This window comes from Pneumocystis carinii (assembly GCF_001477545.1).
Source record: "Pneumocystis carinii B80 chromosome Unknown supercont1.8, whole genome shotgun sequence".
Lineage (NCBI taxonomy): Eukaryota > Fungi > Ascomycota > Pneumocystomycetes > Pneumocystales > Pneumocystaceae > Pneumocystis > Pneumocystis carinii.
The window spans coordinates 25,395-40,494 of NW_017264720.1; the positions used below are offsets into that span (position 1 = coordinate 25,395).

At 26.5% G+C, this 15,100-nt stretch overlaps 7 protein-coding genes across 7 annotated transcripts; 5 read left to right on the top strand and 2 right to left on the bottom strand.

The window, feature by feature from the left end:
- Positions 1–129: 129 nt before the first annotated feature.
- Positions 130–3,245, top strand: T552_01858 (hypothetical protein; the record flags this gene model as incomplete). Its single annotated transcript, XM_018370421.1, has 7 exons — positions 130–421; positions 468–686; positions 730–804; positions 852–1,553; positions 1,606–2,019; positions 2,062–2,618; positions 2,664–3,245. The coding sequence occupies 7 exons, from the start codon at positions 130–132 to the stop codon at positions 3,243–3,245; spliced, it is 2,841 nt and encodes a 946-aa protein (XP_018225702.1).
- A 115-nt stretch (positions 3,246–3,360) lies between these two features.
- Positions 3,361–5,614, bottom strand: T552_01859 (hypothetical protein). Its single transcript, XM_018370422.1, has 8 exons — positions 5,571–5,614; positions 5,477–5,525; positions 4,597–5,430; positions 3,838–4,551; positions 3,614–3,796; positions 3,498–3,570; positions 3,442–3,454; positions 3,361–3,398 (listed from the first exon to the last, which is right to left on the bottom strand). The coding sequence occupies exons 2-8, from the start codon at positions 5,522–5,524 to the stop codon at positions 3,383–3,385; spliced, it is 1,881 nt and encodes a 626-aa protein (XP_018225703.1). The 5' UTR covers position 5,525; positions 5,571–5,614; the 3' UTR covers positions 3,361–3,382.
- A 703-nt stretch (positions 5,615–6,317) lies between these two features.
- Positions 6,318–6,937, top strand: T552_04131 (hypothetical protein; the record flags this gene model as incomplete). The annotated part of the gene is made up of 4 exons (XM_018372182.1): positions 6,318–6,421; positions 6,646–6,736; positions 6,786–6,826; positions 6,874–6,937. The coding sequence occupies 4 exons, from the start codon at positions 6,318–6,320 to the stop codon at positions 6,935–6,937; spliced, it is 300 nt and encodes a 99-aa protein (XP_018225704.1).
- An 829-nt stretch (positions 6,938–7,766) lies between these two features.
- T552_01860 (hypothetical protein) lies at positions 7,767–10,632 on the top strand. The gene is made up of 10 exons (XM_018370423.1): positions 7,767–8,001; positions 8,049–8,460; positions 8,511–8,846; positions 8,887–9,138; positions 9,183–9,271; positions 9,324–9,468; positions 9,524–9,641; positions 9,684–10,301; positions 10,347–10,450; positions 10,498–10,632. The coding sequence occupies exons 1-10, from the start codon at positions 7,813–7,815 to the stop codon at positions 10,596–10,598; spliced, it is 2,364 nt and encodes a 787-aa protein (XP_018225705.1). The 5' UTR covers positions 7,767–7,812; the 3' UTR covers positions 10,599–10,632.
- A 172-nt stretch (positions 10,633–10,804) lies between these two features.
- T552_01861 (hypothetical protein) lies at positions 10,805–13,190 on the top strand. The gene is made up of 14 exons (XM_018370424.1): positions 10,805–11,124; positions 11,168–11,335; positions 11,378–11,851; positions 11,896–11,942; positions 11,985–12,017; positions 12,069–12,138; positions 12,183–12,287; positions 12,332–12,431; positions 12,474–12,520; positions 12,563–12,782; positions 12,825–12,914; positions 12,958–12,983; positions 13,029–13,083; positions 13,126–13,190. Exons 1-14 carry the CDS (start codon positions 10,851–10,853, stop codon positions 13,142–13,144), a joined length of 1,728 nt encoding a protein of 575 aa, XP_018225706.1. The 5' UTR covers positions 10,805–10,850; the 3' UTR covers positions 13,145–13,190.
- Positions 13,191–13,686: 496 nt separating this feature from the next.
- Positions 13,687–14,167, bottom strand: T552_01862 (hypothetical protein; the record flags this gene model as incomplete). The annotated part of the gene is made up of 5 exons (XM_018370425.1): positions 13,687–13,731; positions 13,777–13,806; positions 13,850–13,942; positions 13,994–14,086; positions 14,132–14,167. 5 exons carry the CDS (start codon positions 14,165–14,167, stop codon positions 13,687–13,689), a joined length of 297 nt encoding a protein of 98 aa, XP_018225707.1.
- A 38-nt stretch (positions 14,168–14,205) lies between these two features.
- T552_01863 (ribosomal protein L15) lies at positions 14,206–15,088 on the top strand. The gene is made up of 4 exons (XM_018370426.1): positions 14,206–14,349; positions 14,393–14,556; positions 14,602–14,755; positions 14,800–15,088. Exons 1-4 carry the CDS (start codon positions 14,251–14,253, stop codon positions 15,040–15,042), a joined length of 660 nt encoding a protein of 219 aa, XP_018225708.1. The 5' UTR covers positions 14,206–14,250; the 3' UTR covers positions 15,043–15,088.
- Positions 15,089–15,100: the final 12 nt, after the last annotated feature.

Consider the following 15,100-nt stretch of genomic DNA (forward strand, 5'->3'; position numbering starts at 1 on the left):
AGGAAATAACAGGAAGATATTAAATAAACAATATTTCGAAACAGCAAAAATCATTAGTGCTTTTATATAAAGCTTGGTTATTTTTTTCTTCTATATTTCTCCTTTATTTTTGAATGTTTTGATGAAATTATGGAGGAAAATGACTCTTGTGAATCTTCTAAAACATTGCTAGAAGCAGATACTCAGTATTTGCAATCGGAATATAACCTTATTTCAAGAAATAAACATTTGCATGTAAACCAATCTTTTAATAATTTAGAAAATATAGAGTTTTCTAATGAATCGTCTTTTTCTACATCTTCAATTGATTCAGATTTTCATAAAATTGCATATCAGAAACAGTCAATTGGTTCTATAGAATCAAAATGTCAAGCAACTTTAACTCTTTCTTCGGTTCAGTCGTTTAAAGAAAATAAAGAAGGTAATATTTCTGAAAAAAATGGGAATTTTTCTTTATTTGATTATAGAAATGTGTTCCTCTCAAGAATTTAATGATTCTGGTTATTGTGAAGATTCATATATATCTTTACGTGTTCCGCCATTTTTTAGATTAACTAGTTTTCAGAAAGAAAATGAAGTTAAAAGGCTTTTAGTTTATAAAAATCCTAGCAAAATTGTAAAATTAAAGGTTGCACCAAGGTCTTTTTTGCAAAAATCATCTCATTCTTTTTTCGTTAAAAATCCGAGTAATTTTTTATTGTTTTTTGTAGTTTATTAACTGTTTTGAAGGGAATTTTATTAAAGATATAAAATTGTTTGGTCAAGATTCTGTTTCTGCAAAAAAGACTTCAGTAAATTATGATAGTATGTTTTTATTATACTTTTTGATGTTTATTAAATATATATATTAGATTTAAAATCTATTCACCCTTTTTTTCTATCAAAAACATTAAATAGCTATGTTCCTATTTCTTTAATTAATACAAAAGTACCTCATAGATTTAATTCGAAATTATTTATTATTGAAGCAGCACCGTGGCCTACTGCTAAAAATACACATGTTAAGGATTATTATAATGAAATAGTTCTTAAAGATACGTCTTTATTCAAAGGGAAAAAAGGTATTAGAAAAAAAGAAAGTTTTTTTGAGGATTATTATTTAGAAAGATATGCCTTATTATTTGGTCGTGAAAAACCTATTTTAAAGAAGAGTTTTTTTTATTTTAGCAAGTTGTTTTATACTTTAGATGATCTTAAATCTCTGGTTGCTTCTATTATTCCTTATGATGATTTGAAACGTCCATGTTTCGATAAGATATATAAAAGCTTAGATAACAAGTTTCTTTCTTCTAATTTTTATGATGTGAGGCTTTGGATTTCTAAATACTCTCCAACTAGGGCTTGTGAGGTTCTTTTTTCCGAATATGAGGTTATGAAACTTCGAGATTGGTTGACAGCTTGCAAACTTGGATCAAATACTATTAAGATATCATGTGTTATTGCATCTCCGAAAAAACATATGTTAGAAAAAAATCAGCAGATATGTTTAGATCAATTTATAAATTATGGGACTGGTAGTAGAAATCCTAAGTCATTTTTAGATGGTATTAATGGTGTTTTTTGATTTGAAATGAATGATTAGTTTTTAATTTCTGATATTCTTAGAATTTAGAACATTAATGAACCGTCAAAAAAAGTTATATACTAAATCTCAAGTTTCTTTTGCACGTTATATATTGTTAACGGGCCCACATGGTAGTTACAAAAGTGCTAGTGTATATGCTATAGCAAAAGAATTAGGTTTTGAGATATTTGAAATTAATTCTGGCTCAAGAAGGAGTGGCAAGGATATTCTTGATTTAGTTGGTGAAATGAGTCAGAGTCATTTAGTTGATGGAGAAAAAGTTAGTAATTTTAATAAATCATGTTTTAAAACTAAATTGGATATGTCGTTTCGAAAACAAAGCTTAATATTGATTGAAGAAGTTGATATTCTTTATGAAGAAGATAGAAATTTTTGGGATACTGTTATGAATCTTGTTTATAAGTCAAAACGTCCTATTATAATGACTTGTACAGGTAGTTCCTTAAGTTCTATTATTATTATTAAGTAATCATTAGATATTAATACAATACCTGGGTTTTTTCTTGAATTTCAATCAATAATTTATTTTAGTACTGCTCCAGCAGATCTCGCTGCTAATTATTTATATTTACTTTCTCTTTCTGAAGGATATATTTTCAGCAAAGAAGATCTAATGCTCCTTTATATAAGTAAAGGATGTGATTTAAGAGCATCAATTCTTCAGTTGCAATTTTTTACTCAGATAGGCAGGTATAGATCATCTGAGTTGATACAGGATATAGACATGCCTATCTCAAATACTTCTTTCAAAAAAATTGTTTTTGAAAATATGTTTCTGTCTTCTACAGAATGGTCAAATGATTTTTGTGAATTATTAGAGACAGAAACTTTTGTAGGGAATAGAAAGCATTTAGATTTGATTGATGATATATTTAAAAATAGTCTGGAAAATATTAAATTAAAGGATTCCTCTCAAATTCATGGAGAAATCGAGAAAGAAAAATTATTTTTAGACGTTCATTCCGATTTTTTAGATACAATGTCATTTTGTGATTATTTATCTAATAAAACTTCTTTTCGATGCTCAGTTAAAGTAATGTTCTATGAAAGTTTCTTTATTGCGTAATAATTAGTTTAGGAAGTAGATTTGTTTAATTCTGATAGTTTGTCTTCTGATACTCGTCAATACCATCTTGATAATCTTCTTGGGTATGACTTTTTACCTTCATATAGAGCTCATTATACTGTTTATCAACCAGGTTATATTCATATATCTTTAGCCATTTTTACTATGTCATGTTTTATTTTCTCCAATAAACTTAATGACACTGATTTAGATACATTAAACATTTGCCAATATGTTTCTAATGCTGAGTCTTTACGTATCGTATTAAAGAAGCGTTATGGGGTTAATGTGAAAGAGCTAAATATTGATAGTTTAAAAGTTGTTTTTTCTCCTTTGTTATTCTCAAATATATGGAATTATAATACTATTCCCAATTCGATTAATGCATTAAGTGGATTTTCTCTCTCAGTTGATATCGGTCCATATATCAGAGATATTATAAGATTTTATAAATTATATAAAAGAAAAAAAGATACTGATGATAGTGACAAGAGAACTACTAGAAGCTCGCGTATTCTAAATTGCAATTTGAGGAAATTAAATAAATATAATATAAAAGATGAAAAGGCTATCCTTGATACATGGATAGAATAATTGATATTTATGTAAATAAACTGTTTTGATACAAAATGCGAATTACTAGAAAGATTAGTATAAATTTTAATAATGTAGTTGTGAGAAATAGCATCTCAGTACTATAAAATTCAAGAATTTTAAATATGAGTTGGAATTTATATAGGAGGAAGTCTACGATATGTTAGAATATGATATTAGAGTAAAGCTATCTTACGAATGCCTACACACTAAAAAGGTTATTTAAATATATTATTTAAAGAAGGTTTATACCTGGGCAAATTAGGCGAACTCTCATCCATCTTTCTAAGCAATTTGTATGAAATAAATGTTTGCAGGGTGTAACCTTTATCGATTATAATTGTAAACAAATAAGAGATATAATTTACCATATACGATCTTCTTCCTAAAATTAATGATGCGTTATTTGCAGAATTTTTATTAATACTTGGTAATGATATATTTTGGATGCATATAGAACAAATTGCACGCCCATCAGAATCGAAATATGATGATGCAGTTTCGACATCTTCTGAAAGTATTGGATGATAATTATATGTCGGACGCAAAAGCTAACATAAATATTATCAAGGATTATTTTAGAAATTCTTACATTAGAAGGTATAAAGAAACGTGGACCGAAAAAATCCTGAGTAGCTAGAAGGAAAACTTGAAACCATAGCCAACCAAAAACTCCCCACGTTATATAAAGATTCGTTGGGATAAATAATATATTTTTTGGATATGAAAATAAATAAATAATAGGAATAACCCTAGTAATAGTCATTCCAATCACGTATGACCAGAGAAATGGTCGTCTATATCCTTTTAAACTGTTCCGTATGATTTGAGGCCACCAGAATGAAAATGCTATAAATGTGATAGTATATATAATATATTTCCTTTTATTAGCTGGCAATAACATTATTTGCGGAAAAATTAACACCATTATGAGAAGAAAGAGATAAAATTGAGTATATATTGTACTGATATCATTATGATTATCATATTGGTCTTGTCTAGTTCTATTTGTCTGATTCTGATTTATGTAGTCTTGCTGATTTGACATAACTGTTTCTTCATTTATTTCGCTATGGTCGCGTCTTTCTGTAACAGTTGCCCTATTTTCAGGTTGTTGTATACGATGAATAATAAGCAAATATCGCATTCCAAATATTGCAACAAGAGTAAATGAAAGAAACGAAGTAGTAATAGAAGAAAGAAATATACTATTATGTGATATAGAAGCCGATAGGAAAATCATACAAGTATATCCATCCAAAGATGCCTGTATCCAAATACTCCAAAATGATATTCTAGAAATGCTCTATGCTTTATTAGTAATATGTATTTTTATTTAAGATAAATTCACTGATGGTGTCGACGTTTCATTCATTTGTTTTATGAGTAAATAAATTTGTATAATAATTAGAAGATTTTGAAAGAATGCTATCTTGTTAATGTTTGCATAATATTTTTCTTTTTTAATGCCAGTGATATTATCAAAATCCAATGAAAATTTACAGTCAGGAGACATAATAATTCCGGAAAGCAAAATAGGAGGTACTAGAGAGTAAGGAAGACCATTTGGTGTTTGAAGTTCTTTTTCTATTTCTTCTAACTTAGGCTCTTTATTGTTATGGATGGGAAGAAGTTGTAAATAAACAACGAAGTCGCAATATTCATTACTGTCATTAGGAATCTGAATTTTCCTGTTTTTAGGTATACTATCTTGTAACTGCTTTATTTGTTGTTCTAAAATCTGAGTTATTGATTTAAGTGAGCTTTGAAATGTGAAATTATTAAATGCAAAAAGTGGAATTGTTATAAGACTTGGGAACTTATGTGATGATGATGTAAGTATTAATGAGCCATTGTTTTTAAAATGAATTCCTTTAAGATCAATATTTCTATATAAGTTGCCAATTTCATCTTGAATTGATAGAGTTGCATCTGTTATTTGGTTATCATTAAATATAGACTCCTCTAAAATTATGCTTAATAGTCCTCTATTATATGATAGTATTTTTTTAAAATCTTGTGCATATTTTGGAATTAACGTGTCATTTGGATGAATGAAAAATTTATTCCATTTGCCGTGTATATAACCAGTAATATTATGATATAAATTTTCCTCTTCACCAATCCCTTTAGAAAATAATAATTTTCTCTTTTTTAATATAATATCTGGAATAGTTATATCAACCTGTTAAAAATAATTAGTACATATTTTGGTTTTTTTTAATATGTACATCAGTAATATTAGCTTGAATTCCCAGAGTCAAGTTTTTCATGGCCATTCTTTTTACTTTAGTAATTTTTTAAAACTTTTTCAAATATACTTACAAATGTCTTTTTTTTTCGTTAATAACTTCATCAACTGTTGCTTGATGATATGAATTTGTATAATTTGGTATCAATAAAATAAGGAAAACGATAAAAAATAGCCATTTGAGATAATTTATATTTCTTAACATCGTCTAAACGCAATAATTCTTTGTTATCTCTTCATTCTATACAGTATCTGGCTATTAGAAATATTAAATTTGTAATATTTATTTTTAAATTTTAAATTTTACGGGTTTAATATATACAATATTTTTTTATTTTATATTGGTTTTTTAAGAGGAATATTTGGTATATGTGGCCTATTATTGCGGTATTTTCCTTTAAAAATAATTTAAAATAAAATCATTTATAATTAGGAATTAAGGATATTTTATCTTTAAGTATGTGTAGTAAATTGTAATATAAAATTTGTTTTGATGATTTTTTGTAGAGATGTAGTTGAAAATTTTGATTTTCTTTGGCAACTTCTTAGAAAGAAGACATTGGTGGAAGGAGTTTCATAAGGAAATTAGTAAAAATGGTAGTATTTTACGTTGGTGTAAAAACATATAATATCTTATATTTATAATTGATTTTGCATTTCTTAGGAAAGGTTATCATTTTAGACTTGATTATAATAACATCCTATTAGCATTCTGTCCATATTCTAATAAAGTTAAATATCTTTGAAAATGTATAATTTTGGACGTATTGTTTGGGCATATTCGATTCTTAATTTTGAAAATTATTTGAGATATGTAAAGGATGGTTGTTACATGTTTTACATCTAATGAAAACTGTTTTTTGGAAACTTGCTATAAGTTTATGTTTGTTTTATATATATTATTTTTGACTGTTATTGAATCAGGGTAGGTTTGCTAAGTATTCTCATAATGGTAAAGCACAAGTATTGGTTTTTTCATTCCTATAAAAAGATATTCTTCTAATAAGAGTTCAAATATTGCTCTTTATGAAAATAATGTTATTTAATATCGGAGTAGTTTAAGCAACCTTCTTAAAATTGTTTCATTTATTTTTTTTGTGTCAATATTTTGAAAATTGTTTTTGGATCTAATTGTTATGCTATATTTAGAAATGTTGGAATTGTTGTTTTAAATGAATTTGGTTTAAATTTTCATGATAATAATAATGATTCATTCTTTATATATTTATCTGGGACTACGGTCATTTTTAGAACATTTAATTATAGCGAATTTGTTCTTAAATATATAGTTAGTGAATGATTTTTGGTATATATTGCGGAATTTGGGAATGTATTTAAAGTAAATTTATTATTCAAGGATGTTACTATGTAAGGTAGTGCAATTTCTCAAGGATCTATTTTTAACATAGATTGTGCGACTCATATTTCTTGTTTTTATTAGAATTTTATTGTCTTCAGTTACAATGATATAATACTAATTAGTATTAATAAAGCAATTTTATTAATAGTTTTCCGATAATTATTTCACGGCTTCAGAATTGTAATGTTATATTAATTGCATATGGAAATCATGGTTTTGTGCTTTATGATGATAAGAAATTGTTATTATGGGATAAAGAGCTACATGAATGTGGTGTTTGAGGAAAGGACAACCTGAATAAGTTTGAAAAAGAGGCTACCTGCAGAAAATAATGAACTTGCAATCTTAATTCTTAAGTTATTGATATTTATAAATTCCTTTACTTCATATTTTTGGAAGTTGCCGAAGGAGACATTAACTGTTGATAGTAATAAAAAGAAAAAAAAATATCAAATATATTGTTGATTTTTTATCATTTCCCCTATAATTTTTTTAATTTAGAATGATAAAACAGTTATATTCTAAAAGTTCTTGATTTCTAGTTGTTAGATATAATATTAATACATTATAGAAAATATTTTGTAAATTTTATTTTTTTTATTTTATATTTTTTAATAAGTTTATAAAACCAATGTTAATATAAGTTATAATGTTGTTTAAAACTGTATATTAAGTGTATTGTAGATATATTATTGATATGTATTTTTTTTTAAAAATGGTTTTCGAAATTACGCCTTTTTTATAAAAATTAGATTTTGAAGAAATTCTAGATTCTAGCTTTCTCAATAAGAATAAATCAGAATATTGTCTCTATTTAAATATATCTGGTATTTTGTTTTCTATTTACGTTAGCAACAGTGTATACGGATCAATTAAAAAGAACGTTTCCAAATAGTTGCAGAAATTATTTTACATATTTTTTTATTAGGCGCTTAAAAATTACTTCTATTTTGTTTATGTTTCAGCAATCACAAGAAAAACACCATCAGAAAATTATTTATGCTCCTAGATCATATATTTCAAAAATATCTGATTTTAAACAAACTAAATTGCAACTTATGGGGAATAATACGACATCTAATTATACGAAATTAGGGCCTTTAAAACCAGTAGATGCGTCTAGTCTCAATATTCATCCAATATCTGTAACTCATGAATCCTCTATTTTTAATAATATTCTCATGATATTAAGAAAAATCAGAAGCCTAGTTCTTCAAGCATAAAGTTTCTTGAAATATTGAATCAACAAAATAAAGGGACAGGTGCTAATATTTTTCAGAAAAGTACGAGCAATGAGAATTTTATTGATGATTTACATGTTAATGAAAATGATATCGATGATAAATTAAACTTAGACTCTGAACATGACGAATCTTTCTATTCTTGGTCATCCTCTCCAATGGAATATCAACATCTGGCTTTATCTGGACTTAAAGATCAGTTCAACAATGAATGTCAATCTTCTGATACTATATTTCAACCTAAATTGTCTAATACGACTTTATTTGAAGAGATTATTTGTGAAACAGAAGTATCTAATTCCTTAGATTCATTAGAAATAGATTCAGGGAATCCTAAAGATTTAAAGAATAGTGCTTTAAAAGGTAGGATTTTTTTGATAATCAAAATTATATTTCATTTACATTAGTTTTAGAAAATCATTCTGCGTTACAGGTAGGTCAGAAAAATGAACAGTTTCAGGATTCCAGGAGAATTCCTTTTTTAAATAAGGCTGAAGATCATATTGAACTTGTTAAATCTGAAATGAAAACTCGTAAAAGAATTTCATCTGATATATTAAATAAATCAGATATTCATAAAATTGATAATATTCAAAATTTTAAATTTGAATCTAAAGATATTCAGAAAAAACCTATACAACAAAAAAAAAATAAAAAGCTTCCAGGTCTTTTTCTTTCTGAGGAACAAAAAACTGTTCTTAAGATTATTGTTGAAGAACGTGAAAGTATTTTTTTTACTGGATCTGCTGGTTAGTGTATGATTTTTGTATCATTTTATTTAGTATTCAGGTACTGGGAAATCTGTACTTTTGAGAGAAATTATTGCCTCGCTTCGCAAGAAATATGCTAAGGAGCCCGATCGTGTTGCTATTACTGCTTCAACAGGTCTTGCTGCATGCAATATTGGTGGTGTCACTCTTCATTCTTATGCTGGTATTGGCTTAGGTAGAGATTCTTGGGAAGATCTATGTAAAAAAATCAGGAAAAATAAGAAATGTTTATCTAGATGGTTAAGGACTAAAGTTCTTATTATTGATGAGAGTAGGCTAAATATATATATATTTATGTTAGCTTAACTATATGAGTTTCAATGGTAGATGCTGAGTTATTTGATAAGCTTGAAAATATTGCTAGGAAAATAAGAAATAATGAAAATCCATTTGGTGGAATTCAGGTATTAGATATTATTTATTTGTTTTTATTATCTTTGATATATGAAATCATAGATGATTGTAACTGGTGATTTCTTTCAGCTTCCTCCTGTACCTGATCAAGGAAAAATCTCTAAATTCGCTTTTGAAGCCAAAAAGTGGAAGGATGTTATTTCTCATACTATAGCATTGACTCATGTTTTTCGTCAAAAGGACCAAGGTATCTATTAAATATGGTCTTTTTATTTTGTGCTTTAGTAATTACGCGTTTTTAGATTTTGTTGAAATGCTTAATGAATTGCGTTTGGGGCGTTTGTCTTATAATTCTATTAGTAAATTTCGTTCTTTAGATAGGGAACTTCAATTTGATGATGGTCTTGAACCTACAGAGCTGTAAGTAAATCTTTTAGGTATTTTATTATGCTTAGATAGAAGGTTTCCTACACGCAATGAAGTTGATCAGGCAAATGCAACTCGTATGCGTTCTCTTAGTGGTGCTTTGCGGACATTTGAAGCATTGGATTCTGGAACTGTTGATAAAGTTCAGAGAGATAAATTACTTTCTAGTTGTATGGCACCAGCCCGAATAGATCTTAAAGAAGGCGCACAAGTAATGTTAATAAAAAATTTTGATGATCAATTGGTAAATGGATCGCTGGGAAAAGTTATAGGGTTTATGAATGAAAAAACATTCCAAATATGGCAAGAGGATGAGCCTGATGATGATCCATTTAATTATCATGAGCAAATTGATGATTCTAATATTGATGAAATAAAAAAGCGTAAAAAGAGAAGAATAGCAAAAATGCAATCAGCTGCAGCTACTGGGAAATTGTGGCCTCTTGTTAGATTTACATTGTCTAATGGCTTAACCCGAGATATGTTAGTACAACCTGAGCAATGGAAAATAGAGCTTCCAAATGGTGAAGTGCAGGCGAGTCGTTCTCAAATACCACTTATTTTGGCCTACGCAATTAGTATTCATAAGGCTCAGGGACAGACTTTAGAAAGAGTTAAGGTTGATTTAGGAAGAGTTTTTGAAAAAGGACAAGCGTTGGTTTAAGATTATTTTATATAATTTATTAAATTTGATTTTAGTTATGTTGCTTTGTCTCGTGCTACGTCCCAAAAAGGTCTTCAGGTTTTGCACTTTGAAGCTCGAAAAGTGATGGCTCATCCTAAAGTAAGTTTATTCTATAAAAGTAATTTATCAAGATATTTCATTCTGATATTTCTAATTTTTTATTAGGTCTTGTAAATACTGGAGACTTAAAAAGAAAAACTAATATTAGCTCTAACTTTAATAAAGAAAAAAATATAGATGATTTTTCAAAGAATTATGTGGATTAGTATGTTTTAAGAAAAATTGCATTTATGATGATGTATTATTAATTATAAATAAATTTTATAGTATTTTATTTGATAGTGTTTTTTAGAGTAGAAATAAGGGAATATAAAAAGACAGAAGTTTAAAAAAAGTATTTTTAAAAAAAATATATTTTTTATTGATTTTAAGTTACGATAAATCTTAAATAGCAAAATATTAGGAATGATATTAGAATCAGGAATTAAGAAATACTTTATAATCTTTAGACCTCTATAATGTCCAAGAAAAGTATTGGAATAGTTGATTTTAAGAAGTTCTATGGACTTACTTTAAGAAATGGGCTTTTTGTTCAAGCTAATTCATTAATAATTCGACAACGTTATTTTCAATTATCTTTGAAATTTAAATGTTATAATGAGATGAGAATGATATCTAGTTTAAATCAGAATTCTCAGAAAGTTTTTTTTTTCAAAAGAAATAGATTTTTAGGAAAAATTAAGAAATTTACATATATTTTAATAATTTTAGGCTTAATAAAATTTTCATATGGTAATTATTATATATTTTGTAAGAATGACTAGAATTTCTATAGATATTTATGAATTGCGTTCTCCTATGCCTTTTGTAGAACTAGATCCTAACAAAAAAACTATAGTAGTTCTTGGAAGTGGATGGGGAAGCATTTCTTTGCTAAAAAATATTAAGTCAGATGATTATAATATTATTGTTGTTTCCCCTAGGAATTATTTCCTTTTTACACGTAAGTTCTTTTAAAAAAGTTTCTTTTTTTATATTTTAATAGCATTTCTTGTAAGCTGTACAACAGGAACTACTGAATTTCGTTCTATTATAGAACCTATTAGATTTATAATGTTTCGTAAAAAAGCATATTTTAGGTTTTATGAAGCTAGTTGTACCAGCATTGATCCCAATGATAAAACTATTATAATAAAAGAATTTTCTGGTGTTCATAACGATGTTGTTGAAACGAAATTATCTTATGATTATCTTGTTATTGGTGTGGGTGCAGAAAATCAAACTTTCGGAATTTCTGGTGTTAATCAATATGCTAATTTCTTAAAAGAAATTCCGGATGCTAGAAAAATAAGAGCAAAGATTATGGAATGCATTAAAGCTGCTATGTTTGAAGGACAAACATATGAAGAAAAAAAGCGTTTATTGCATATGGTTATTGTAGGAGGAGGACCTACTGGTGTTGAATTTGCAGCTGAATTACGTGATTTTTTTCAAATGGATTTAAAAAAATGGTTTCCAGGTATGTTAATAATTGTTAAGTTTAATAATTTAAAATAATATTAGAAATATCAAATTTATTTAAAATTAGTCTTTTTGAGGCTCTTCCTTCTGTAAGTGTTTATAATATTCTTATGTTTGTTCTTATTGTTTAGATTCTTCCTATGTTTTCAAAGACTTTAGTAAATGTAATGGCATTATTTATATTTTTTAGTTGTTTATCTTACCGTTTTTATTAGTATACTGAAGCTACTTTTAGGGAGGGAGATATTGGAGTATTTACTAGAAGCACAGTAAAAAGTGTAACTGGTATTTATTTGGTTTTACAATAGTTTATATTTCTGATTATTTAGATAAATATATTACTGTTGAAACAACCACGTCTGATAATAAAAAAATTATCCAAGAAGTTCCATATGGATTACTTGTTTGGGCTACAGGGAATTCTCCAAGATATGGTACTATTAATGAATTTAAAAAATATATTGTTTTAATGGTTTAGTTATCAAGGATTTGATGTCTAGAATTCCTGAGCAAAGTAATAGTTCTAGAGGCTTATTAGTTAATGATTATTTGGTTGTAAAAGGAACGGAAAATATTTGGTATTTAGATAAAATAGTGTTCTATAAATTAACTTATTTTAGGGCACTTGGAGATTGTACTGCTACTAAATATGCTTCTACTGCTCAGGGTATTTTTTATTTTAGTTGGATATTATTTTAAACATTTTTAGTTGCATCTCAACAAGGATATTATCTTGCTAAACTTTTTGATATCTTAGCAGAATCTCGAAAAGCTAGAAAAGAAATTCAGTACCTTGAAAATTTACTAAAAGCTAATAATATCGATTTTGAAAAAGAAAATATGATAAAAAAAGACATTGATATTAAAATAAAGAAATTGAAAGGGCTTTCCATTCCATTATTTGAATATTCTCATAAAGGAACTCTTGCGTAAGTTAAACTTTTTATGAGGATTCGAGCTCATAACTTTAGATATATTGGAAATGATAAAGCAATTGCAGATCTTTCATTCTCAAAGGGGAATTTTTCTATATTTGGAATAACAGCGTTTTTATTTTGGAGGTTCAGTAAATATTTAATTAATTCTTGTATTTATTTTTTTTAGATCCGTTTATATAAATATGCTTTTCTGTAATTATATTTATTTGTTATAATATTTATTTTAAATTATGATAGTAAGAAATAAAGTTTATGTTTGTTTCGATTGGATTAAAGCTTCTGTTTTCGGGAGGTAAGAGGTCTTAAGATATAATATTTTCTTAATTATCTATAGAGATTTGAGCAGTTTTTGATTTATTTAGATTTGTCTATTGAGATTTTGATCTCACATTTTAATAAATATACTAGCAAAATGATATGCTTTCGTTTATGAATTCGTTTTATATAAAATCTTTTAATTAGATTACAAAATACTTGCATTCGTTTTTAATGTTAAAATGTTTTTATTAAAAATATTATTTATTATTGTTTAAATTATTATGGTAGCTCAAATAATTAATATTAAAATTATTTATATGTATTATTTGAATTTTTTATGGATTTTTAAATCACTTCTATTAATAAATAGTTAAAATTTGAATTGATGTATTTTTATTTTAAAATTGATTTTTTAAAAAATATTATTCAAAGTATTAGAGTAGCATATTTCTAATAAGATGATAATAAAAAAGTAAATTTTTGATATTTTTATATATAGAATATATTCTTGATAAAAAAATTTTGAAAATATTTTTAATAAATATTATGTTTTAAGACATAGAAGTACATATAAATTATATAAAATAGTGGCAAAGAATTCGAGATTAATTTAATGTTATAATTACATGTTTGAATTTTATCTTCTCGGTGGAGATATTAAAATTACTGAATCTCCACGTATCTAAATATTAACGTTTAATAATAAGAAATAAAGAAATCTACATACAAATATCATTTCTGAGTGTGTTTTTCTAGTCTATGTTCGTTATTTTATTTTTTTTTTATAAGTTATTAAATACATTAATATGCTCTTCAGCTTCATCGTCAATATCAATTGTATAAACTGTTTCTTCTGCATCACTTAAAACCATATTAAGATGACTGTCATAGGCCTATTCACAAAAATATAATGTATATGTTTTTTATAACATATTAGCACCTACATGTAATTTTCCCTTTATTTCTCTGTCTCCTCGTAATTTGACGTAAACTCTTTCATCTAAGGAAAGTCTAATAAGATCTAAAGGCTCTGAAACCTATAGCTGTTGTAGTATTTGTTTTTCCTTATAGAGAGGTCTTACTGATGTGTTATCCGTTTTAATTCCAATATCATTCATTATTAGTTTTATAAACTATCGATTAAAAATAAAATTTTTAGTGATGTTCATTTAAAGAGTTTAAGATTAATAAAATAGTTCATATGTTTTATGCTGTGAGGTTGTTTTTCAATTGTAATTTTCTTAGTAGAAATATTTCTTTTCTCGCATCTCTTACTAATAATCCATTATCAATTAAAAAGGTAGTTTTCAAACTTTTTATTAATTTTACAATAATTGTCCTAGGTTAAACGAGTTGGAAGGGGGCCTTCATCTGGGAAAGGGAAAACATGTGGAAGGGGACATAAAGGTCAAAAGGCTAGGAGTGGAAATAATAGAGTTAAACCTGGATTTGAAGGTGGACAGACACCTCTCACTAGATTGTATCCAAAACGTGGATTTGTAAATGTGTAGCGTTAAGTTATTCCAATTTAAAAGTTGTTTATTTATGTTAGGAATTCAAAAGAGTTTTCTCCATTAAATCTTCGACGTTTGCAAATATGGATTAATAATGGAAGAATAGATGCAAAAAAGCCTATTACCATGAAAGACCTTTATGATTCTAATATTATTCATGGAATAAAGTCAGGTGTTAAGTTACTAGCTAGTGTATTTCCCCTCAAAAATGTTTTTGTATATTAAAATTATTATAGGGCAAAGAATTTTTTAATACACCTATAGAAATAGAAGTTTCAAAAGCTTCAAGAGAAGCTATTAAAAAGATTGAATCTACCGGGGGGAAGATTACTTGTGTATATTATAATTCTTTAGGACTAAAGGTACATCTTCATCCAGAAAATTTCAAAATTATTCCTAAACAAGCTCAACCAATTAGTAGATCTAATATTCAATATTATAGAGATAAAAACAATCGAGGATATTTGGCATCTACTTGATATATATATATATATAATTTTTAATGCTAATAAATGGATAATTGATGCTTTAATCGCA